Consider the following 25,233-nt stretch of genomic DNA (forward strand, 5'->3'; position numbering starts at 1 on the left):
TCTACAATTTCCTAACACAAAACTTTATAAAGGTTATTTGGACATTTACTTTGAAATAAAATTTAATTTTATTCATGCACATTTCATATTTGTCTTCTCCAACTATGCTTAGCTAAAAGCAATGGTGCAATTCAGAGTTGTACATTCAATTGCTGCATTCTGAATGGGAGCTGCACTGACACAATGTGTCAGAGAGCTGACGACACTAAAGAAATACTACTTCAAATATGCAGTGTATTAATCTACAATAGCCACAAATTATGAAGAGGCTGAAGACGCTAATTCATCGTCCAAAAAATTTGGCAAAATAATTTCAGCAATATACTCACTGAGAGCATCTCACAAGCAAAGGAGGAAAAAAAAAAAAAAGGGAAGTGCAATATGCAATCACTTAACCTTGTTTTTTCTCTTGCTAAAAATAGGTCCCTGGAATCATGTGCCTCCTCTGAAGCACTTCCTTATTGAGTCTTAAAAATTATGGCACATGACACAAAGCACCTGAGGCACTTTGTGAAGCAGAGGTGGTTTGTGCCTCTTTTCCTCTCCTCCCCAATGGCATTTCTGTGAATCTCCAAGTCTGTCTTCATACCAAACCTGGTACAAGAAAAGCCTGTTTCTCTGTAAACTTTGTCTGCGGGCCTGTCATTCCGCAGCTCTGAGAAACCTCAAGCCTGCTAACTGCCCGAGCGCGCTTCCCAGGCGCAGCCATTGAACATGTGCTATTGCAGATTAGCGGTGTGAGCGTCACCAGAGAAAGAGGAGATGGTGGTGGCAGAAGGGTTGGCTTCGAGGGACTTTTGGCACTGGGGAGATTAGGAGCAGCCTGGCACTGGGCACAGCTACTACCAGCCTGTCCCGCAGTGTCTATTATCAGGCTGCCCACTGTTTCCATTGCTTTCAGACTGGGCCCCAGATACCAAAGCTCTGGTGATGGGCGTAAGCTAAGACCACAAACAAGCCAGGTTTTTTTGGTTATTGGGGTTTTTTTTGCTTCTGTTTTTCTTGGTTGTTTTGGGTTTTTTTAATGCCACCACAGTACCCACTAGCAGCAAATACGCATGTGCAGGGAGGCATTCTGGGATACTTTTTTAACGTGGTTTGCCTGGGAGGACCTAGCTTTTCACAGTAGCAGAGAAGATTGTTGAGAAGAAAGCCTATTCAATTTGAGATAAGCTTGGCTACAGGCCACCAGATAATTTTAGAGAGAACTGTGAATGGCTGCCAGACAAGCTGATGCTAGTCTCAACTAATCATCTGGGCTAGCTACATCATCCTTAGGAATGCTACCAAAAAACGTTGCATTCAGCAGGCAATAAAGATGACCTGCTTCCCATTTCAATGCCTGTTAGTAAGAACAACTATCTAAAGGCTGCCTCCCTCTGGCAGGTGGTCCAAAGGAAATGGTTGGACTGGATGATAAAGGTCTTTTCCAACCTAAACGATTCTATGATTCTATGATTCTAAATAAAGTGGGACTGCCCGCTGTAAGTTATCGCCAGCGTAATGAGCCCCTATGTTTAAACAAACAGGTTTTGGTACAATCGGAGTGGACAACGGAGCAGTTCGTTGCCTTCCCCAGACTGCACATCTATGATCTGGCAAAATCTTGGGGTTTGCAGCATATGAATTCATCTGCTGGGTAGTGCCCTTACTTGGGTCCTACTGCCACAACCACGGTTACCGTTGGGTTTGGATCATTTGATGAATTGCCGAAAAGGTCAACAGCATAGCAGTCAGGCTCGGTTCTTGCTCTGCTGTCCCCTTTGCTGCATGGGTTCTCAGTGCCTTGGTTTCTCTATTCATAATGTGGAGCTAATAAAGCTCATGCCTTTTATAAAAAGTGCTGAGAGATAAGGAAGAAAAGCTATGAGGGAAGAACTGGCTATGGTTTACTAAACCTCTTTTCCAATCATGAAAGCTTGAGCCAACATACGGAAAAGGGCCTGGTAGTCCACTCACACAGATACTTAAACCTTGTGCAGGAAAATTACAAAACTATTTTTACTATTGACTAAATCTTGTAGCAGATAATGAAGAATCTTCAAATGTCCTGGAATAGCCTAAAAAAACGGACATAGGCCTGTATTCCTTTGAAAACTGTAGCATAAAAAGGCTTGAGAAATCAAAACTTGGGACTAGCAAAAAACCACAACCGAACCAACCCCCAGCCTGCCTGCTCTGTGCAATCCCAGTCGCTGGGTGCAGCCTTACACAACGCCGATGCGTTAGGCCAAAGGCAGAGAGCCGTAACCCGGCCGCGCAGGCTCTGCGTCCGTCCCAGGTACAAACCCTCGTCACAATCCCTGCGTCGAGCGCAACTCTCCATATTGGATCATCACGATATTTTAATTGCTTTTCCTTTTCCTTTTTTTTTTTTTTTTTTTTGGGGGGGGGGGGGCGGTGGGGAGAGATCAAAATTGCTTCATTTTAATTGCTTCATTTTTGAGCGTGTGCGACGGGGACTTCACCCGGGGCACCCGCGGGAGGCCGGCACCGCCTGCAGCGCGCCCGGCGCCGGGGCGGGAGCGCGAGCGCAGCCATTTCGGGGCCCTCCCTACGTTCGCTCCTTGCCCCCCAGGACACGAATGAGGTCCCGTTAGGGAGGGCCTAGCGACGTACACGCTGTACTTGGCATCACCGAGCGCAGCTCCCACGGGACACACGTTGTTATCAGCGCGAAATACTGAGCGAGGGACGCTCCGCATGCCCCTGCCCGCCGCAGGTGACCGCGCAGCGCAGCGCACTGCCGGGCCGGGCCGGGCCGTCCCCTTCCCCGCCGAGCCCCGCCCGCCCCTCCGGGCCCTCCCCGCCGCCCTTAAGTACCGGCGCCGGGGCGGTGCTGCGGGGAAGGTGCTGCCGCCCCAGCATGGCCGGGCCGTCCCCGCGCCTGGCGCCCCTGCTGCTCCCGCTGCTGCTCTGGGGCTGCCTCTGCCCGCCCGCCCGCGCCGGCCTTCACTTCAGGGAGGGGCAGCGCTGCTACCGGCCGGCCCCGCGCAAGGCCCCCGGGCTGAGGTGAGCTGCCCCCGCCGCCCCGGCCCCCACGGGGCTGCCGCCCGGCCCCGGCCGCCTCCCCCGGCCCCCTCCAAGCGCGGTCGCGGCCCTGGGAAGGGGCCGGGCGGGGGCTTTGCGGCCCCGGCATCGCCCGGTCCCGGGGGGGGGGAGGGGGACCCTGGCCCCCGCTGCCCGGGCCGGTCACGCTGCCCGCTGCCACGTGACCCGCGCTGCTCGCCGGACACTCGTTCCGAAATCCCGTGAAAGCCGGTTTTTGGGGTTCGGTTTTTTTGTTTTGTTTTGTTTTAAATCCCCTGCTTCGGCCGAGCAGCGCGGGCGCTAGCGCTCTCTCCGCCCGCCCGCAGGACCTACCCCCGCCCGCACGAGTACCTGGAGCCCTCCGCGCTGCCCCGGCGCTGGGACTGGCGGAACGTGAGCGGCGTCAACTACGCCAGCAGCACGCGCAACCAGCACATCCCGCGCTACTGCGGCTCCTGCTGGGCCCACGGCAGCACCAGCGCCTTAGCAGGTACGCCGCGCCGGGCCCCGCCCGCTGGGCTGCGGCCGTCGGTAAGCGGGGGACGCTTGTCTTCAGCTCACGCAATGGCTGGTGTAAAGCGGGGCTGCCGGGTCGCTGCAGCGGCCGGCGCCGCGAAGCCCGAGATGTCTGCGAGTACACCAGGAGCGGCGGGAATGCCCAGGCGGGCAGCTGCAGGCAGCGTGGCTCCAACGGAGAAAGCAATCGCAGTGGGGCTGTCCCCACCCGCTCAGAATCGTGCGAGGCGCGAACGCGGGCACGGTTCAAAAGCTGTTTGCAGAAGGAACGCGTTCCTAGCTCCTGCCAGACTGCTGCTCAGGGCCTGGAGTAAGAACTGGGCTCTCTGCCCTCTGCTTGGAGGCATGCTGATGGCGGCAGCAGATGCAAAAGCAGTTATTGTGTCTCCTTCCCTTTTTCGGTACCTCAGCCTGCTGCGCTACGTCTGCAGCGGCGCGGGGCTGCTCCAGTGGTGCCTGGATATGAGGAAATGAAAGAAGTTGCCTCTTCTGGGGAGGGCCCGCAGGGTATTAGCTTCAAGAGCCATCATGCAAATGAACTGACTACCACCACGTACTGACAAATCTAGTTTCAGCAGCCACCTTTCAGCCCTTTTCTTGGGAAAAGGGAAGTAGGCGTTTGCTTCAGTTGGAGAAATATTTTCCCTAGAGAGAATACATGATGATTTGCATGCAATGGTAATATGATGCAGAAGTACTGTTCGCATGGGGAGGCTGTAAGAGAATTAACTGTGAAGGAGAAATAGAGGAAACTGCAGAAATGGGAAGATGATGCAGGTGTGAGCAGGCAGCAGGAACTGTGAAGGAATGTTCTTGGGCAGTACAAGAATACAGACACACAGGAAACCTGCTGTGATGCAGTGAAGTACTAGGAAAGATAAAATACAGCAACTTCTTAATTATGTAACTTTAGTTAAAACTTAATTGTGTATGCAGGTATGCCGGTATGTGCATCTTTCTAAGTATAAAAGGTTGATTTTAAAAATCAGGATATTTTTTCTTAACTGCTCTGAATAGTTAAAGCATTCATTCCTTTTCTTGTTGCTGGAAGACTAGGCTGGGATAGTGCCTCCCAGTTCTGTCACATATGACTGAATGTTGTTAGTACTAATAGGATTAAAAGTACTACAGTGGCATCAGTTAAGACTGTTAATGCACTGTGAGGAGCAGTTTATAAATACTCATCAGGAAGCTTTTCTGCCAAGCAAGCTAGGTGTTTCTGACAAAATAAGGCAGGAGGGTGGCAATGCCTGTCTGAGATGGCAGGATAACAGTGAGGATATACTTCTGAAAGCTTTTCCTTGCTTTAAGTTTGTGAAGACCGTCTCTCAGAGCCAGAGAGCTGGGCTGCGTGGGTTTATGCATAAATCTTTACTGCTGTAAAAGAGGCTAGTGAGAGCTGGTTTTATGATGTCTTATTTGAAAACTCTTTGCTGTCAAAGCCAGGAAACGGCTCTGGAAGTTTTCAGCAGCTGTGACTCAGTAATAGAGGTGCAGGGCACTTAGAGGCTTTAAACAGATCTACTCATCTGCATATTTTTGCTGAGTTTTTAATGGAAAAAACTTCTAATGGAAACCGCAATAATAACTCAGCCTGCCGGTCTGAGTTAGGTCATGCTATGTGCCTCACTGTCGACAGTAAAGGCTTTTCAACCACAAGCACTGTTGCCTGCAAAGTTACAGGCTCAATGAAGGAGGGACAGTGTTAACTAGTTCCAGTGTGTAGCCACCCACATATTCCACTAATGAAAACCAATTTCTTATCCTTACAGATCGAATCAACATAAAGAGAAAAGGTGCATGGCCTTCTGCCTACCTCTCCGTTCAGAATGTGATTGACTGTGCGGACGCAGGATCCTGTGAAGGTGGAGACCACTCAGGTGTCTGGATGTATGCCCACGACCATGGCATTCCAGATGAGACCTGCAACAACTACCAAGCTAAGGATCAAAGTATGATGCCTATTTGCTTTGCTGCAAGGCTTCATCCCAGATCTTAATGTATATAAGTAAAAAAAAGAAAATGATAGTTTTTTGGGTTTTCAGTGTACTGGCTCCTGCCTTTCAGTGTAGTACCTGCTGTTCGACTGACAGAACAGGTTTTCTTTACAGACCTCTGTGTGTTGTCTTACTCTAGCCAGGCAGCATAGCATTGAATCATGCCCAGACAAGTTTCCACAGCTAAATTGTTTAAACTTAATCTCTTAAGTCTGTGATATACAATCCCTAATGTACTGAAATATTTACAAGTTGTCTCCTCAAGCTAACAAAAAAAAGGAGAAATGTAACCTTTGTCTGGTCATGTATGACTGGAATAGTTTCTGTATCTACAGAGAAGCACATCTGAAACATTTCCTCATCAAAGCACTTATGCCTATGAAGTAAAGAATAGTAACTAGTGATTGTAGAGGCTTTGAATGTGGTTTCCAGAAAGGAATTTAGTTCACCAGAGAGAGTATGTATTGGTAATTAAGTTATTAATATCTGCCTCAAATAAGTTAAAGGGAAAAAAAGCTTAGTGTATGTCCTGGTTTCAGCTGGGATAGAGTTAATTTTCTTCCTGGTAGCTGACATGTTCTGGATTTAGTATGAGAATAATGCTGATAACACACTGATGTTTTAGTTGTTGCTAAGTAGTGCCTACACCAGTCAAGGACTTTCCAGCTCCCCATGCTCTGCCAGGTGCACAAGAAGCTGGGAGGGGGCATGGCCAGGAGAGCTGCCCCAGCCTGCCCCGAGGACCATTCCATACCATACGGTGTCGTGCTCAGTATAGAAACTGGGGGGAGTTGGTTGGGGGGCAGCTATCGCTGCTCAGGGATGGGATGGGCATTGGTCAGTGGGTGGCGAGCAACTGCATTGTGCATCACTTGCTGTGTATATTCTTTTATAATTTTTATTACTATCTTCTCTTCCTCTGCTGTCCTATTAAACTGCCTTTATCTCAACCCATGGGTTTAATCTTTTTTTTTTTCTGATTCTCTCCCCCATCCCACTGCAGTGGGGAGGGTGAGTGAGTGGCTGCATGGTGCTTAGTTACTGACTGGGGTTAAACCATAACAGTGTGATATCATTAATTCACCTGAAGAAAAGCATTGTCTTTCAGTGATAATCTCACTTTTGTTTTGTAGAATGTAACAAGTTTAACCAGTGTGGAACTTGTGTCACTTTTGGAGAATGCCATGTGATAAAGAACTACACTCTCTGGAAAGTTGCTGACTATGGGTCTGTCAGTGGAAGAGAAAAGATGATGGCAGAAATCTATGCTAATGGACCAATTAGGTAAAAAAAAAAATCAAATAGTAAAACAGAAAATGTTTAGTTACTAGTAATACTGGGATTGAAATACTTAACTCATTCTATTGACTGAAGTGTACCTCTCCACTCTAGCACATGTTAGCAGCTCTGCACTAATATGCAGATTTAGCTTGTTTGTAGATAAATTGGGCTCTTAAGTCAAAATGCAACAAAACCAATTAGTTTTTTTTAGCCAGGCCCCTGCCCTGATCCCCTTGTATAAAAATGCTTTCTCTATTTTATTACAGCTGTGGCATAATGGCTACTGAGAAGTTGGATGCTTACACTGGAGGGCTTTATACAGAGTACAACCCCTCGCCTGTGGTGAATCACATTGTATCTGTGGCTGGCTGGGGTGTAGAAAATGGAACAGAATACTGGATTGTTCGTAACTCCTGGGGTGAACCCTGGGTAAGGAAACATAGGAACAAACACATGTGCAGAATTACTTCAGAGGAAAGGTGGGGCTTTTCACTTGCAAACAGGAAGCTGCAAAGCTAGCCTGTGGATAGGAAAAGTAAAACTTTCTTTGAGCTAGACTAGCAATTAAAAAATGAAACCTAACTAATCTGAAGACAAGGATATTCAGCCAAAGTTACTTGGCTAATGCCAACTCAGTGGGAAATGCTACCCTTCCATGGACATGCAGCTCCTGTTATGGGCAACTGTAAATTACTATTAGTTGTAGGCAAAAATCAAGTCACATACCTGGAATAGATGAGGGGGATGTAAATTCACCAAAACAGATTGCCGAGGTTGCCCTGTGAACCCAGTGTTATACTTCATCTTGAGTGAATTCCTACATTTGCTTAAAAATCATTCATATTTGGAAAACAGAACAGATTTAGCAAATCAATAGCAAACATTTTCTGTAGTTATGTTTTCTAATTGACAATGCAAATTCTTTACAGGGTGAAAGAGGGTGGCTGAGAATTGTGACAAGTGCATATAAAGGTGGAAGAGGAGCAGACTACAATCTTGCCATTGAAGAGGACTGTGCATATGGAGACGCTATACTTCCTTGAGTCTATATTGTACCTCTTTCTGTTTAGGAACTACTTTGTCTGGAAGCTTCCCAGAATGACCTTTCTCCGTTTAAAGAATGTAGCCTAAAACTCTTTCACAGTTCAAACCATCATGTGGTTCTGCAAAATTAGCCTAGATATGAAGACACAGTGTGTTCCTAGGAAAATAAATACAGAACTGCCTTTAGATAATTATTTACAACTTAAAAAAAAAGTAATTTACCCATTAAAAAGTTGTCTGCCTTGATGCACAGTATTTAAATCATATTGACTTAGTCACAGAAACTGTATAGGTAAATCTCTGTATTTTTTAATACAAACTATGTAGACATACTGGGAAGGAAGAAGTATACTCAATATTTGGGTCTAGAGCTTATATTAAATTCTCTAACAGTATTGAGCAAATATCATCTCACAATGATACAGATGAAAAAACAAAGCTAAGTCTGGATATGGTATTTTCAAAAACTAACTCACTCCCCTGTTGTTTCCTTGGCCTCCTGGTAAAACAGTCATTGGAAGTCTCATATAATGCAGTTGCTTTTATCCAACCAAAATGATATAACAGGAAGTACTTTGCTCAACAAAGTCTAAACACTTCTTAGTTATTTGAGCAAAGACTAATTAAAGTCCTTGCTTTAATATGTGATTGGCTGTGCCATTTTTCTCTTAAAGAAGCAAAGTATAAATTGCCACAAGCCAGAACTCCTCACTAATTTAACGAAAGGTAGCAAATTCTCTTCCTTGGTAACTGGCTCAGTTTTACGTGGCAAATCAGTGCCATATCAAGTGTTACTAACTGGCATTGTTAATTGCATTTAATAAATGGACATTTTTCTCTTACATGACTGTATGCTTATTAACATGTTTTCAGTCATCTCCTACTGTTGTACCTAATGAGTGGTCTCATGGCAGACTAGTGCCAAAAAAGGATTCATTCTGCCAAGCTGCAGTGCCTGCTGTAACTTAAGTTCCATTGAGACACGAACACGGTAGTACTGATCACAGCATCATGGAAGCTTTAACTAGTTAAAAAAAAATCATCTACACGGGTAAGTACAGAGCAACTCAAGTGTTTAGAGGAAGCGATACCAAGCTTGAACACAGAGGAGAGCAAAAGTATACATTGTTTGAACAGCTGGCAAATTTGCATTGGACACAGGAAACTTGCTCTCAGTTATCACTCAAAGATGATACAGGGCTACATCCTAAAATGAAACTCTTTAGGGTGAATTGTTTTTATAGCTAATTCCACAAAGAAAGGAAATCGGACTACAAAAAGCCAAACCTGTATGCTAATTCTACTTAAAGTATTATGAAAAGTAGGTCCCACGCAGGTTTAAATGGTGAGAGGTAGCTGGAGTTATAGTATGTTTTCTATTCAAAGATATGCAAAGAAGGTCAGAACAGCTTCTGCAGAAGCAAGTTTTGCCCTTTTGAGGCTGTGCTTTAAGTTGATTAGAGCACTGTAGGTGTTGTTATGGTAAGCTCAGTCACTGTGGAGAGTTAGGTGGGGGACCTGCTGAGGGAAGGGAAGATGCACTCTTTAAAAAAAGGAGTTAAGAATCTATGCAATCGGCTGCTGTCTCAAGAATTATCATGGTAGTTTAGAGTTCCCATTCATGAATCACTGACAACAGAGAAGAATAAAGTGATTTCCTTTTTAAATTTACATCCAGTTGAACCTAAAATGTCAATGTCTGTTAGAAAATGGGTTCTTCAGAAAACAGATGTGCTTGGAAAAGTGCAATGGGCTTGTCTATACCCCTCACTTTTAAACAAACAGTATTTGCCTGTACAAAGAGAAATCCAGCCTAATGAACAGAAAGAGTAGTCTTAATGAAACTTTGAAAGAAGTATCTGGAAAAGAGAAAAACCCTTTAAATAAAGGTAAATTATAATCTTGAGTGTATCCCCCACTGTTTGGCATGAACCAGGAGAGAGCAGAGGTAAGTATAAAAACCAAGCCACAACAAGCAGTAATGAAATTTCTGCACACATTTGTATTTTTGGACAGCAGAAGAATTCTGACATGGTAATGAAACTTACCAGTAACATTTGATGCATCTATTTAACAAAAAAATAGATTCTGAAAGGTAACACACTCATGTAGGATTCATCTGTTAATAGAAAACTAACCTTGATTGTTACAACTCCGCTTGTGTTGCACAAACTTTTTTTTTTTTCCCCCCTAGCAATAAGTATGTAGCATATTTAAATTCCAGTACCATGCAAAGGCGAGAAAGAGGCATTATGGCTTGTCTGCAGCACAGAGCTAATCACACAAATTCCTTTTTTTACAACTCGCAACATCAAGAACTAGAGCATTCAAGATTTAGTCCTCAGAGAACTATCTGCAAAGTGTTTTTAGTAGGAACTACCTTCCCCATTCTTCAGGTTTTGTATATTACACAAAGAATCAGTGACAAATTCTGCAAGTAACCAAAAATAACATTCTTCAAAATAAATGCTTCTCTCCTGCTACCCTCTTCGGAATAGTCAGATTTATACTGTTTTGTGTAACAACAGAAAATCCTTCAGTAATATTCCATCTTCCAAAGTACACTAAGAGTCCTCTGATATGAAGCTGAAGGTCACCATGCAAGTCAATCAAACGCCCTTCAGCCCTTTCTTCCTTGTTTTGGGTTTGTTGGTTTGGGGTTTTTTGCTGCTGTGTTGCCCAGTTATAGAACCTTACTGGTGGGGAGTATGGCAAAGTAGTGATCACGTGCTCTGCATTCTTGATATTTTCCACCCCTTAGTTCATCATAATAAAGTTAGATTTGCAGTGAGCTTAAAAGAGGGAAAAAGAGAAAAAAAAAAAGGGTTCAGTACATTACTCTGACTTATCTGTTTGCATGTGGCTTTCTGCTTTATGTAAATAATTAGGATTTTAAGGTCTGGACAGATGTTTTTGTTTTAGGATAGGAATGTATTATGACAGACTACTTCCCTTCCTACCCTTTCCTTACTACAGCACTAGTTCTCAAAAAGCAGTATTTGTCTCCAAGTTCCTCATTACTACCCAAAGGTTCTTGATCAAAGGAAAATTGTTAAACACATGCCCCTAAAAGGGAAGTTATCTTCGAAAATATCTGGCAGGCATTCCTATTTTTAGCAATCCTCCTCCTAAACATTGTTTGCAAATTGTAACAAATACAAAAGGAAGCAGGTATGCAATGAATAAATATGACTCACCTATAAACTCAGTGACAGGATCATGTTCACCTTCTGTTTTAATAGTACCTGCAATACTTTCATTCTCCAAGATTGGAAGAAAAAGCTGTACAAAGTCTGAGGTATAAGGAGGAGCAATCACATCCAGCACCTGAAACAGCAGACAAAAATGGATTGTTCTTGCAGTTAGAGGGGTAGCAGGGACAGTATTTAATTCACAATACTTGTCTTGAAAGTATACAAGTAGTTGCACTTAAAACCTCTTGTTCTCCATACAAGTAATTAATTATGTATTCTTGTGGCACTCTACCCAGTACCTTAATACTTTCACAAGTCAGGAGTCAGTAGGACTAAGTCACATCCTAGTGAATACTGGTATTACATACATTGCTCAAAATCTGATCTCATATCTTAAAAGCATTTTTCAATCTGAGGCAAGCGGATTTAATATCCAAACACATACAACTGATATTAAAGTTTATTTCTATAGGTTAGTAAACACAGTTTTTGCTGCTGACCTCTGTAACAAAGTATCTGATGAGAGAGATATCCGTATCTAGCTTCTCCAGGCATTTGCGGATATAGCTGACAACTGGCAGGACGTATCCTCGACTGAGTAAGTGCACCATTCTATCCAAGAGAGTCTTCTTCAATTCCAGCTGATGGCGGGGGTCAGCAGGGTGGAGGGGGAGGAGAAGAAACCAACAGATTAGAACTTCCTCTCGAAAATGTGCAATTTTTATTGCTTATTCTTATTGATTCAGTATCAGCTACTTTTTAACCATGACCATATTCCTAAATTAAGCTCTTAAAACTGCTGTGACAGCAAAAGCTATTATCTTGAATAAGCATAACTAATATGAAGGAACACAAATACTGAATCCTTTGAGAATCACCTGCTCCATTACATCAAGCTGCGAATGTTCAGTTTCAAAGAGCTTGACAAGAAGTTGTAGAACTTGGGGATGAAGCAGCTGATGGCAGGTACTGATCTGCAAACAAGAAAGTTACATCCTCAGAACTTCCATTTAAAACCCAACGCACCAGTCTTTATTAGACAAGCTCACACTGATGTTCAGTGCCAGATGTAAATTCTTTTAGAGAAGTATTCCATTTCTTTCTTTGATGCCTAAGTTTTCCTCACGTAAATAATGTTGAGATGACAAACCCAAATAATTAACTCTGAACAGAAACAGATTAATCTCTTTATATTTAGTGATTTACTGCAAATGACAGGCATCTAGTGAACTGGATGTACTTCAGTTACAAGTGTGAAAAGTGTTTTTACTCTCCAGCAAGATTTTATATATGCTTTTACCTCATCCAGTAATGCCAGATGAACCGGAGTGTGATCAGTCTGCAGCTGGAAGTATCGTGGTTCTGACACCGTCCAATCCACCCACTTTAATACACCCATTGCCACCACTGGGAACCTACAGAAGAAGAGATCACTTTAGCACAGGAGCATCCAAAAAAAAAAAAAAAAAAGCCAACAACCACCCCAACAAAAAAACCCCACCACACCAAAAAAAACTAAACACCACCCCAAACCAAACAAACAAAACCCCCAAAACAAATCACCCCCAAAACCCGAACAACCTCTAAACAAACAAAACCCCAGTAAAAAAAAAAAAAAAAAAATCTTTCAGTATATTCTAATGGTTGCTAGTTTCAGTTTAGCCTACAGCAGAATTAACAAAACTCAAGAAGTTTTGTTTGAAAAGTTGCCAGCATATCAAGGCGGGGGGGGGGGGGGGAAGCCAGAGGAAAATTCTTTCTACAAAGACACTCCCTGCTCAGCACAAAATGCAAAAAATATGCAACAAAATTCATGTACACTCCAAGTTTGTTCCAGTTTATTCAGTGCCTGCTATTTCATACTTTTAAGAGAAGAAAAGACACATCTATTGCTAGGAAAGCTTTATGAGGGAGACACGGTAATCTGTTGTCTTTTTCCAGTGGCAGAGAAAAGCATATTCTGTGACACAAGGACAAATTGTCAGTGAAAGCCATAATCTATGTCCTTATGAGAGAGATCCCAAAAAGTCAGATGTACAATTTTGAAAGCTGCTTTCAGACCACATCTTCACGTATTCTATGATGAGGATGTTCTCCCAGAGTAGCCCACAAAGGCATTTCCCTTTGGCAGTACTGCCCCTCCTAAATCATACATTCCTTCCAGCAACTGAAGCTTGGGACCAGTCTCTCTGCTCACCTGATGCACTGATAAAGAGTACTCAGTTCTGCAACCAACTCTGATGCTCCTTTGTTCTCATTGCAACACAGATTGTGAACAGTTTCAATGGCTTTTGAAGTTGACTTGAGTTCATCCTTGTTTATGCTGACTCTCTTGTTCTGAAAAATTGCAAAGTTTGCATGAAAAAGTCATGAATATACAGGATGTCTTTGGTTATTTAAGGAAAGGAATTTCTGCACACATTCGTATTTTTGGACAGCAGAAGAATTCTGACATGGTAATGAAACTTACCAGTAACATTTGATGCATCTATTTAACAAAAAAAAAAAAAGATTCTGAAAGATAACACAGGTTACAATCTGTGACAAGCCTAAGATTACATCATGTTTCTCAAATTTAGACTCAAATGCAAGTTTCAGAAGAACTAAGTATCAATGAGCTGAAGTACAAGGGTGTTTGCTTTATTTAATTCCCTAAGAATTACTTTATCCACTTCACAGAATTAAATTCCTCTTCCTCTGAAAAAGCACATATGGTTCTAGTGGCAGAGAACTGCTACTGATAACGTTTGCAGGGAGGTGGGGGAAAAAAAAAAAAAAAAAAAGCAAAAATACTCAGTGCACTCATACTTTTATAGTACTATTTGATCATCAGGGATCTTCAGGATCTACATTTTTTAGTCATTCCAGCTGAAGCCAGAAACATTTCATATTAAGAAAATAACGTATTCAGCTTGACTTACTTATAAACTAACTTCATGGCTATACATTTTCTTCAGCACAGTCAGGCCACTGTAGGTTAAAATAGTGTTATTCACAGAACTGAACATTACCTTTTTCCACATCTCTACTACACTAGCTGCATATGCCAGTATGTGAATATATTTATGTTTGTGGTCCTGGTTGATCTTAGCACCTGGCTTAAACAATGACTGCATGAAGAGGTCCAGAAAGGCAGGTACTCGAATCTGTGAAGAAAATGAATGTTTTTTTAGAGCCTGAGAATTATGAGAGGTGACTAAAAATATAATTTTTGCATCTGATAAATCTCACATAGAATGAGGTCATAGAATCAGAGAATCATTTAGGTTGGAAAAGACCTTTAAGATCATCCAGTCCAACCATTAGATGTAAACACATTCCCCCTTGGGAGTAGGTTAGATAGTTTTCTGAAGAGACCCGAAGTTTTGAACACATACACAAAAAACCAAACAAAAAACCCCCAACCAACAGTTACAGACTATATTCCTAAAGTATCTAAATGCCACCATTTGTTACCAGAACCCATGTTAGAATGAGGCAGTGAAAAATCTGAAACATGCCATTTAGGCCTGCTGATAACAAATTGCAAAATCGGGTGGGTTTTTAAATTATTTTTTATTAAAAGAAGTTAATTAATTCCTTGCCATCTTTATCTCCTACTGAGAAGTTCTTTAATTAATTTCATTATATTTAAAAAAACCAACTTGGAATGATTTAAAAAAAAAAAAAAATCCACAAGCTAATGCAAAATAGAATACAATGTATAAATGTGAAACTACTACTTAAAATTATAGAGAGATGAGTCCAAGTGCTAAATTCTATTTGTGTTGATACAACACTTAATACAACAAGACTTCATATTTCTGAGTGATAGCGTAATAGAAGTAAGTTTCAGAGGTTATAAAGAGATAACTACTAACCAGTTCTACTGGAGGCGGGTCCATGCTTGTAAACATTTTGAACAGGACAGTGATATCTGCTGGATTCAGAGCTCCTTTGGACAACATCGCACCAAGAGCCTGACAGGCTCGAGGATACGAGGCTGCAGTACCCAATGCTAAAGTGATCTGACTAGCATCATGGCCCCTAGATGAAGAGCAAACATACACAGCAACTTATTTTCTTAATTTGGACATTTTAGTTTTAGCCTCTCTGAGTCAACAGGGCACATCCTATGGAATGTAATGCCTTAGAGCAGAATCCCTTATACTGGGTAATTATAGAAATAGGCCTGTATTTCCCTTGCTTGTTTCTAAAGTGTAGAATAACAAAAATATATATACTTTTAATAGAGGGAAACGTCAATTCTTTGCTCTTCTTATTTCAGGTCTCCCAGTACAGGACATTGAACTTTTCTGTTGGTCTGTGAATTAAAACTTGCTACAAGAACAGCTCTGTTGCAGCTAAGAATCCTCCTTTTGCTGGTAAAAGGTAATCAAGAATGAGCAAAAGACAGCAGTTTACAAATTCCGGCAACTTACGTTTCAGTAATAATGTAACTCCCACTTACTTCTCATGAGCATATCGCTGAACCTCCTGCGCAATCCGTCTGACAGCTGACCCCCCTTGCTCTTCTTGAGCTAATATGGACATCATAGATTGAGCAAAAAGGTAAGTGTGTTCTCCATGACACACCATTTTCTGTGAAAGTACACATCAAAAATTTTACCAGTCAACAAGAAACATGCAAGCATGCTTTTGTGATTACATTGCCGCAATAGCAGAGATTTCACTGAAATCTACTAATCAAAAGAAAAAAAAAAAACCAAAACACAAAACACAAACCATCACAAAATACAAAACCAAAACACAAACAACTAAACAAGTAAACAAAAAACCCAACAGCCAAGAAGAAAATACAGAAAAGCATAGCTAAATTGAGAATTTAATTTCTTAAATGCCAAAACTGAGAGGAAATTCTATCCTACTTACTTTTAAGATATTTCAGAGAGAGTACTGAGTGCAAGGTAAGTACCAAGCCATCCAAAAGTCATTATGCTATTTCACAACACAGAAGATATGCTGGGTTGATTCAGATGGCAACTTTCCACTGATGTGGATGATGAAAGAATTCTTTTAATTTGCCAAGGGACCAACTAGACTGATCTTTAGATTTTGTATTACATGTGAAAGACAAAAGTTCTACCTTCACCTTTTTACAATCCATTTAATAAATATAAGAAGTGTCATGCAAGCAACCCAAGGAGTTCTTGGTCACAGAATGATCAAAATAGCATAAATTTCTATTTTTGAACTCAGATATACCTTCTCTTCATAAGATTTTGTAAGACTTGATAATATGTCAAGAATCTCTACAGTCCTGCAATGATTTGTATAACCTAACGGGAAAGGAAAACACTATTTTCTTTCCACATAAAAAGGGAAAAAACCAAAACCAACCCACAAAAAAACCCAAACTTACAGCAAACTCGGGGAGGTTTTTTTCAAGGTTTTCTTCTCCTCCATCTAAAATTGTTGCCAGAGATGTACGCAGGACTCTGGAAAATACTTCTAGTTGCTGACATGCTGTTGAAACACTGGTTATTTCGCCTTGATATCCAGCATCGGATATAAGCTATAAAAACAAAAACATCACAGAAATCTTTTATATTTACATTGATATTTCAGATATCCTAACAAGTCTAGAAGAACATACAGAATTAAGATTTGCCTCTGCATACACTTACTGGAATTCACATTCATCTTTTAGACTACAGAGAAGGAAACAAAGAAAGATGTAGCAAAAAGAAAGTAAACCATAATAATATAAGAATATTTCAGAGCACACCAAGATATATATGGTAACATTCTTTCCCTGTCAGAGAAACATACAAAACTGACTGAAGTGTCCCACTCCACCAGAAATCCAGAATTTTCACACACAGATCAAAGGAAAAAAAAAAAAAAAAACAACCCCCAAAACAAACCACAACACACCCACCCCACCCCCCCGCTGCCAAACTAAAAATAACAGCAAAAAACTCAAAAAGCAGTAATTCACACTGGGAAACTACACGTACTACTTGCAACCTGTAACACAATTCCTCCCACCAATATGTACTTGTACTGTTCTGACGTTTGAATAAGTAATATTACGCAGGAATACATAAAAGATACAGGCAAGACCACACCCAATATTTGACACCAGAACTATTAGCCCTTTATCGATATTCTCATTTATTAGACTTGAGTATACTACCTTCACAGTAAAATTAAGCATTAAACAGTCAGGATGGGCTTCTGCCAACTTGTAAAAGAGGTCTCTCCATGTAGTATGTGCTATCATTTGCTCAAGCCAGGCTGGAGTCTGAAAAGATCAGAGAAATGGAGAGAAATGTAAGAAATTCTAGTTGTCAAGATCATTAAAACTAAGCCTTTTACCTCTCGGTAGTCCTGCGAGTCGTTATACATAACTTTATTACAAAGGAGGATGCAGTCAAAGTTTCTAAGTTCTCTAAGCCTCTGAGGACTCCAGTGAAATACAGTTAGTTTTCTGAAACCAGCTGTTTCTTAACAAAAGAGCTTTGGAGATACAATTTCCCTTCCCCCACCATCTACTACTCCATCGGATGAAAGTGTCTATATAAGATCCACTCATGTAAAGACAGCAACACGGATTCCATGCACACCTCTCCTTCCTCTGTAAAGATGGAATCTGCTTTCCGAGGGTCAAAATGCTTGATAAGTAAGCTCTTTAAATGGTTTTCTACAGTCTCCTGAACTTGCACTGGCTCAACACCTGTATAGAAGGAACAAAAAACTTGGCAGGTGCAATCCAATCAAATGTAGCAGCAACATCTTAAATTTTTCAACAATAACAGAAACTACTCAGATATTTATCAACACACAGCAGATGAGAGGAGAGCCATCGGTTCTACTACCAAGCCACACTGATATAGGCAGGTTACACTAGTCCTCTTGCTCTCTTCATCAGTCATGCAAACAGCAAGGCCAGTCATCTCACAAGACTGTTACTGTCCATGATACCAAAACGCATATATCTTAAACACAAAAAGGATCACCAGGATTGGTGCACAAACCCACCTTATGACAGCCTAAAGTCCGTCCTTTTAATATATTGGCTACCAGTAGCTTTGATAGTATACTACAAAACACTACACAAAGTAGTTCTACATTTCTGAGATCAGAGTATAATACTTCTGATAAAGTTTATACTAGCTAATGGACAAAGATACCACAAGTTAATGCTGAACATGTCTTGCAAGAGGCTGCCAAAGAATTCATAAGCAGGCTGGTAATGCAGAATTCTTGTCTCAGAGAATACAGGCATCTGTATGAGAACCTTCCATCTAACTACTGCTCCACTGAAAGGGAATAGTAACTAGTAATAAGGTAATTTTTTTTTTCAGTATTAATTATATAATGGCATTACAAAATATCCAATATTGTTAATGCCATCTATGTAACTACCCTTGCCCTTGTGCAGGAAAACAAGAAGAAACTATAGTTTATGCAGTTACTTCAACTATATTACCCTTTATAATACAGTTTATGGGCATTTCAAACTGTTCATCAACAGATCACTTATTCTCTGAGCAGAATAGATGTATTATTATAAAGAATTTAGGTACATACACATCCAGGATTACAACTTTATAATGATCCACCTCCCTAGTATGATCAAATTTGCCACCAATTCAGATATTTCTGACAAAAGAAAGACTACAGACCCAAATTATACTGTATCACTTATCATACCTGTTTGAATGAGCCACTCTGCCAGCAAATTTACAGTCTGTGCCACGGCAGTGTAGTTTTCAGAGAGGAGCTGGATAACATTCTCCGGAGAACCTCCTGCTTGGAAGTATCTGATGAAAAGATTAGAAAAGAACTATTTGAAAGTCATATTAAAAAACCAAACCCAACTGAACTCTAAATAAAGGGAAGACAATAGCATCATTTATCCATTTTCACACACACTTCCATACAAAGCTGTAACACTGCATCTCTAACACGTAACGTGCACCCCAACAAACATAAGGTTACACTCACCTCTTTAACGTGTTAAATATAGACGGCTCCATTATATAGTCTGGGGTTGAAAATTTCTTCAGGCATTCTTGCTGGACTTCAGCATCATCTTCTCCCTCTCCATCTTCATCGTCTTGCTATTGCAAGCACAGTCAAGTCAGCCCGCTCTTGGCCCGCTTCCCCCTGTACTCCCGTATTTTGGCTACTTTTGCCCACAGAAACTCACGCACCGCAGTTCACCACAGCAAGCGACCGGCTCCCCAGACAAATGCGACTTCCGCACCGCGACGGCACAAAACCAAGCACCGCCTTGCAGCTGTTTCCCTCCTTTTCCACCCCGTCAAGCCCCAGGCCCCACCACAGGGAAGCCCTCCCCGCCCGCCGCTCCCGCCTCAGCTCGCAGCCCCAGACGCGGCTCCCCCCACCCGCGGAGCGAGAGGGCCCGGGAGCTCCGCCGGGACCCGCTCGGGGGCGGGCGGCGACCCCCGGGAGAAGCCCCCCGCTCTCGGAGCGGAGCGGAGCGGCGCGGCGCGGCGGGAGAGCGCTCCCCCTCGCAGGCCGCTGCAGGCCCCACGCCGAGCCGCCGGCTCCCGCCGCGCCACCGGGCAGCTCCGCGCCGCCGCCCGCAAGCGCTCACCGTCCCCCCGTCCGCCTCGTTCCCCCACTCCGCCGCGCCGCCTTCGAAGTAATCGGCGTCCTCCATGGCTCCTCCCGCCCCGCCCCGGGCCGAAAGAGCCGCGGCGACGGCCGGAACCAGGCCGCGACCGCCCCTGGGCGGAGCGGCGCGGAATGGCGGGCGCCGGGGGGGGCGGGGCCGCCGCCGGGCAGGGCCGAGGGCGGGAGGGGGGCGGCGGAGCGGGGCGCGGGCGGCGCCTGGGGCCGGCTGCGGGGCCGCGGGGGAGTTCCTGCCCCAGAGCCGTCCCCCGGCCCGGGGCGGCGGGGGGTTTCCTGCCCCAGACCCCGTCCCCCGGCCCGGGGCGGCGGGGGGTTTCCTGCCCCAGAGCCGTCCCCCGGCCCGGGGCGCGCTGACAGGCGGAGCGGGGTGCCGGCGCGGCCGGTACCTCACGCCTCAGCGCTGCCCTTTGCCGGGGCTGGCCTTCGCGGCGAAGCCGTTGCTTGGGAACGATGGCTGACCCCATCCACGAACGCCAGCGGGTAAAAATGAAACACGGAGACGTTTGAGCTGGCGCCGTGGCGGTGGTTCCCAAGGAGGCGGAGGTTCGCTCCGTCCCGGTTCGAGCAGCTCGGCCCCGGTTAGTCACTGCCGCAGGGCCAAGGCAGAAGGCGGCATGGAGGGGAGAAGGAGCCAGTGGAAATTTAAAAGCAAACTTCCCTACCCTGTCAGACCTGCCCAAGCCTCCCAGCACAGCAGCGATTAGATGGGCATTGCAAGGGAAGAGGAAGCAACGGTATGTGTCGCGTTCCTGGCTGCCGTTGGTGTGACAGCCATGTCTTCGCACTTTCTGAAGCGTGAAGAGGGTGTCGAACGACGGCGACAAGTTGATAGAATCATAGAATCATAGAATCATAGAATGCTTTGGGTGGGAAGGGACCTTGAGAGATCATCGAGCCCAACCCATCCATAGTAATGATCAAAGGGTACGGTAGAATTACCAGTAGGAAAAAAAGCAGTTAAAGAATAGGAAAGGTAACTTTGGTGGAATGGAAACGGTAAGATTTTTAGGACCAGATTTTAGCGGTAAAGTTTTAGGACCCACATTGGTGTAACTCTGCATACCCAAAACTTGCCAGAGAATAACATGAAATAACATTCCTGTCTTCTCTCATTGCAAACAATTTTTGGGGGTTACTTCTAGCCTAAGACAACATCCTGAAGTCTTTGATCTAAAAAAAATCTTAATAAACCAACTGTAGTCCCTATAAATAACACTATTGGCATTACAGTTAGCAGTATCATTTCTGGGCAGCAGCGGGGGCTGTGCCGTGTGAGCCAAGTTCCCTGTTTCTGAGGCTCTTGGGCCTGCTGCAGCCACGCAGGGCAGCCCGGCACACAGGGTTTGCTCCCCTGCACGCGAAGCTGGATCCCCAGAGCGGCGGTCGTGCCGACCTTGGGACCTTGGCACAGCCCATCTTGGGGGTGCCGAGAGCGAGGGTCCCGAAGGAGACGGGCTGAGCGGGGTTGCTGACCAAAGGCAACAGGCCAAGAGGGCCCCCAGCGAAGGGAGGGACTAGGGAGTTACAGACAAATGAAGAGGGGCCAAGTCTAAAATGAAAACTGATCGTACAATCTGACCTTAGGCGAGGAGATGGGCACTACTGAAATGGGGACCGCATGAGAGAAACAGAGTCCCTTTGTCTCTCTTCAGATCGACGCCTGTTCTTCAGTTGTATAAGAGTTTAACTGTGAGAAAGGGGAGGGTGAGGGTGTGTTCTGGGATTTGGAGGGCAGCCAAGAGCATTGCTGATCAATTATTTAAAAGGTCCTTTATTCTCATTCAGTTTCTAACTGAAAAATAGTAGAAAGAAATGACATAGTCTTCCATGCAGCCCATGAAATCGCTTTGTAGGAAAGGACAAAAAACCCTGTTCAGAAATAAGTTGTCGTAGAAGCTTCAAGAGACGCAGTCCTCGTTCAAGTGTGGTCACTGTATCAGTTAAAGGTCTTACTGCACTTAAAATTTCAGTATAGAAAATATGCACCACCACCTGAACTGCAGCACAGCATGAGTTGTGCTGCCATATGCTGCCCTACAGTGGTGAAGCAACCCTTTCTGAAACATTTCTTCACCATTTTTGTGAGCCCAGGATAATGTTCTTTTTGCTCTGCCAACAGAAAGGAAAAGAGACTTTTTTCAGAGTAAAAGGCATGGATTGAAGTAGAGGCACAACAGACACATTCTCTACCTGTGCTAGACGATTGCTCAATTGCCTGCAGTCAGGAAGACAGTAAGGTAACATTTCAATGCTTATGGAAGCACTGGCTGTTTTTTATGAGGAAAGAACTGGGAGTGAAGTGACAGGCTGAGGCTGGAGGCCAATGGAAATATCCTTGAGAAAAAGTTTTTGGCTTATCTCCATTTAGTTAGCAGGCAATTTCCATCTTGTAGATGTGAGAAAATAATAGCGTACTCGGAACAGACAGTGTGATTAACCCGTCAGAACTCCTAAGAACATACCAGACCTGAATTTAATCTATCCCACACCAAGAAAGAAAAAGTATTTTCTAAGAGTCGAACGAGAAACATCTATACACCTCCTGTGCTTCATCAGCTTTTTTTTTCTTGTAATGATGTACAGTCTTATGAAGATGTAGGACAAGTTCTCTGAAGGTGATTTTAGAGTAACTATTATATTACCCTCACAGAAGGTTCAGAAAATTTAAAATTGGAGAAAAAGCGTGTCCAGAACTTAACTAACATTCCAGTGAAACTGGATGGGAAAACCACAAAGCTGAGATTTTATGAAGCTTAGGAGGAGATCCTAGCTCTTTACAGAAAGCTCAAATGAATACACTGTGTATAACAGATGTCTTTATACAGGTAGGCGAGGCTTCCTTCCCATGACTGAAATTTGTTGTGCATCTCCTAGGCAGGATATTTGGATCTGCAGTCTGGGGAATTTCATTGTGCCCGGAGCTTATGGCCTGCAATAGTACATCTTAGCTTCAGTAAAGCATTTTCAGAGCAGGTAAAAGTTTTGTCTGTTGACAACAGTTAGACTTGTGGTCCAATGGTAATTATGCTATGAAACTTACTGCTTAGTTGAGTGGAAAAAGGGGACAGTCCACAGCACCAACTGCCAGTGAGAGACATAGTGGTGTTAGACATTAACGATACTAGTAATTTCAGTGTCTGAATCTTGAAACTAGAAGTTCTTTACTCTTTATATATTTATATCTCTTTATTTTGATTGCAGTAACAGAAAATTAATATTTCTCTTTTTAAATATATAAAGAATGAACAATACTCAAAGCAGTTACTTTCAACTTTCCTTGAGGAGAAAACTAGGGACCTGTAACAGAGCCAGACATTTGCTGAATAGCCCTTTGCAGAAGAATTGCAATATCCAAGCTTTCCCAACTTCAGGTCAATAAACAAGAGGCAAAGTCAGATCAAAACCAACAGTTTCAAGGTATCATTTAAACTGTGATGATCCACTAAATGTACCAGAAGTGGATTTTGCAACCTAAACTTTTACAATTTTGAATGGAAACCATATTGGTTGTCATCTTGGGTTTAACTGTGTTCTCCCATATGGGTTTGTGTTTTACAAAGTTTCAGTGAAATGTTCATAAATGAAAGCACTTAGATTTACCTGAATGTCCCTGAAATATTTTATTATCCAGCAAATGAATGCAACATATTTTCCCCTAAATGCATATTTGACTACATTTTTTGTGTAAAATATTCTTGAGTCACAATTCCCATCTAATGAGATTTTGATGAGGCAGTGGGTGTATTAAAGACAAAAATTTTGAGCCCAATAAATATACTGTGAAGGCCAGCCTTGGAGTCTCTGCTGCATGCTTTGAAGAAGCAGTAAAGGCATCCTGGAGAGTAGATGTGTGTGAAGAAGAGACAGATCTAGACAAATGTGGAAAAACTACCTTTTAACCAGAAGTGAAGGTTGGTTTCATAAAGGTTGGGAATGGCTCTTCCAAGGGAGTAAAGAATAAGCCAAGTATCAAATGCTCAAGTTTCAATTCCACCCAAGTATCAAAATTTGTTGCTTGATTTTTGAGCAAATTACTTAAGAACTATGCTTCCAGATTTCCTACCTAAAGAACAGCTGAATATAATACAGCTGATGAAATCATCCAACTTCATTTGGTTCCTTCCTAGAATAAAAGAAAAATCCCAAACAGAAGAGCTGACTTCCAACAAAACTGTTTGCCTTTTATTCTTATGTTTCTTAAAAATATCCACCGTGGCATTCTCTGTATGCTAACTACCTCTGCTCCTTGCCTTCTACAAATTCGTGTAGCATAAATTTGTATTTTGTAATCGTTAGCCCTTTCACAAATCAGCCGATACATTCAACTAGAGATGAGGTAGTAACTTTCAAATCGGGTAGGAAATTACAGCAGCATCAAGTTAGGCTAATGAGTTTTGTCCGAAGAGTTCTTCCTTCTCAAGCAGAACCTCAAGATTAAGCGCTTTAGTTTGTACCTCGAGATTTGCTGGTAACAGTGTTATTCCAGACACTGAACAGCGTGACACTTTGCTAGGTAACCGGGAAGTATTCTGAGACAAAGCAAGGTGGCTTTCAGGTTGCCGGCATAATGTCAGTCTAGTCTCCTTCAAGCATCAATTTAAAAGTTGGAACTATATATACTGTGGATTGCTTAAAAGCATAGCCTCACAATGCTCCAACTACTTCTCAAGATGAGCCTATAGTGGAAACATTTTCTTGTTTCAAAGCAAGTTCCAGCTGATTTGCACACTGACCATTAAGCTTACACTTCACTGAAATGTCTCCCAGTTCTATAATGTATGCAGGAAGTGCATTTTTTGCAGTTCCTTAGTTGGAGATATCGTGGCCTTTTAGATAAATACATTCTCTGACCTTGCAAATTTGTATAAGGACCCCAAACTGGGTCACTTACCTGGGGAATGAAGAATTTCCCCCATAAATATATTTTTCGATGTCCAGGGTGATGGAATCAGGAGTCTTGTTTATCTAGCTCTCCCTAGTTCCTTTCAATGTTCAGTGAGGTTGTCTCATAATTTTCTTTCATAGCTGCTCTATTCTCTCTTATCAACCATGTATGTTAAAAGAGTGGGTGGGATGGGGGGTGAGGACAGGAGAAAGTAGCTGAATCCAAAGGTAGGTTTTGGGCCACAATGTTGGACAGACCAACTGGCTGTAAGGTCCCCAGTTTTAAATCACAAACAGGTTAACGAGCCCTTGCCTGTGGCAGCACTGGGCTTCCAGGCTGTCTGACACAGACGCACCTTTGTAGCCCAGCAGAGTTTTGCCCTGTGGGAAACAGAACTCAAGGTTAGCACCAAAACTTTCACGAAATCTGTTACTTCATTTTGGATGTTGTGCCTTCAAGCAAAAAGAGAACGGAGATTAAAAATACTGAGATATATACGAATCATCACACACACACTTCAGGAAAGACATGCTGCCTCCTATGGCTCTGGCTTAATACAAGTTTGAAATACCTTTCATTAATAATTTGAGGTCTTACACAGACATGCATTTGGTTCTATCACCCAACCGCTTCATTTGTCTTTTTATGGAAGCTCTTCTGATCCTGCCAACAGAAAACT

The 25,233-nt window shown here is 43.1% G+C and overlaps 2 protein-coding genes across 3 annotated transcripts; one reads left to right on the forward strand and one right to left on the reverse strand.

Annotated features, from left to right (window-relative positions):
- Positions 1-2,866: 2,866 nt before the first annotated feature.
- On the forward strand, positions 2,867-8,710 carry CTSZ (cathepsin Z). The gene is made up of 6 exons (XM_075721059.1): positions 2,867-3,012; positions 3,357-3,520; positions 5,319-5,498; positions 6,677-6,827; positions 7,091-7,253; positions 7,754-8,710. Exons 1-6 carry the CDS (start codon positions 2,867-2,869, stop codon positions 7,865-7,867), a joined length of 918 nt encoding a protein of 305 aa, XP_075577174.1. The 3' UTR covers positions 7,868-8,710.
- A 1,140-nt stretch (positions 8,711-9,850) lies between these two features.
- Positions 9,851-19,697, reverse strand: NELFCD (negative elongation factor complex member C/D). Of its 2 annotated transcripts, XM_075721062.1 has the most exons (15): positions 19,632-19,697; positions 19,016-19,131; positions 18,722-18,831; positions 17,632-17,741; positions 17,202-17,309; positions 16,425-16,577; positions 15,513-15,643; positions 14,923-15,088; positions 14,074-14,208; positions 13,260-13,399; positions 12,363-12,477; positions 11,941-12,036; positions 11,563-11,703; positions 11,066-11,195; positions 9,851-10,660 (listed from the first exon to the last, which is right to left on the reverse strand). In XM_075721062.1, exons 1-15 carry the CDS (start codon positions 19,695-19,697, stop codon positions 10,626-10,628), a joined length of 1,752 nt encoding a protein of 583 aa, XP_075577177.1. In that variant the 3' UTR covers positions 9,851-10,625. The 2 variants fall into 2 exon arrangements, with proteins under 2 accessions (XP_075577177.1, XP_075577176.1); XM_075721061.1 differs by lacking the exon at positions 9,851-10,660 and having other exon boundaries at positions 10,824-11,195.
- Between the last annotated feature and the right edge of the window lie 5,536 nt (positions 19,698-25,233).

The sequence above is a fragment of the Pelecanus crispus genome, chromosome 14 (assembly GCF_030463565.1).
Source record: "Pelecanus crispus isolate bPelCri1 chromosome 14, bPelCri1.pri, whole genome shotgun sequence".
Lineage (NCBI taxonomy): Eukaryota > Metazoa > Chordata > Aves > Pelecaniformes > Pelecanidae > Pelecanus > Pelecanus crispus.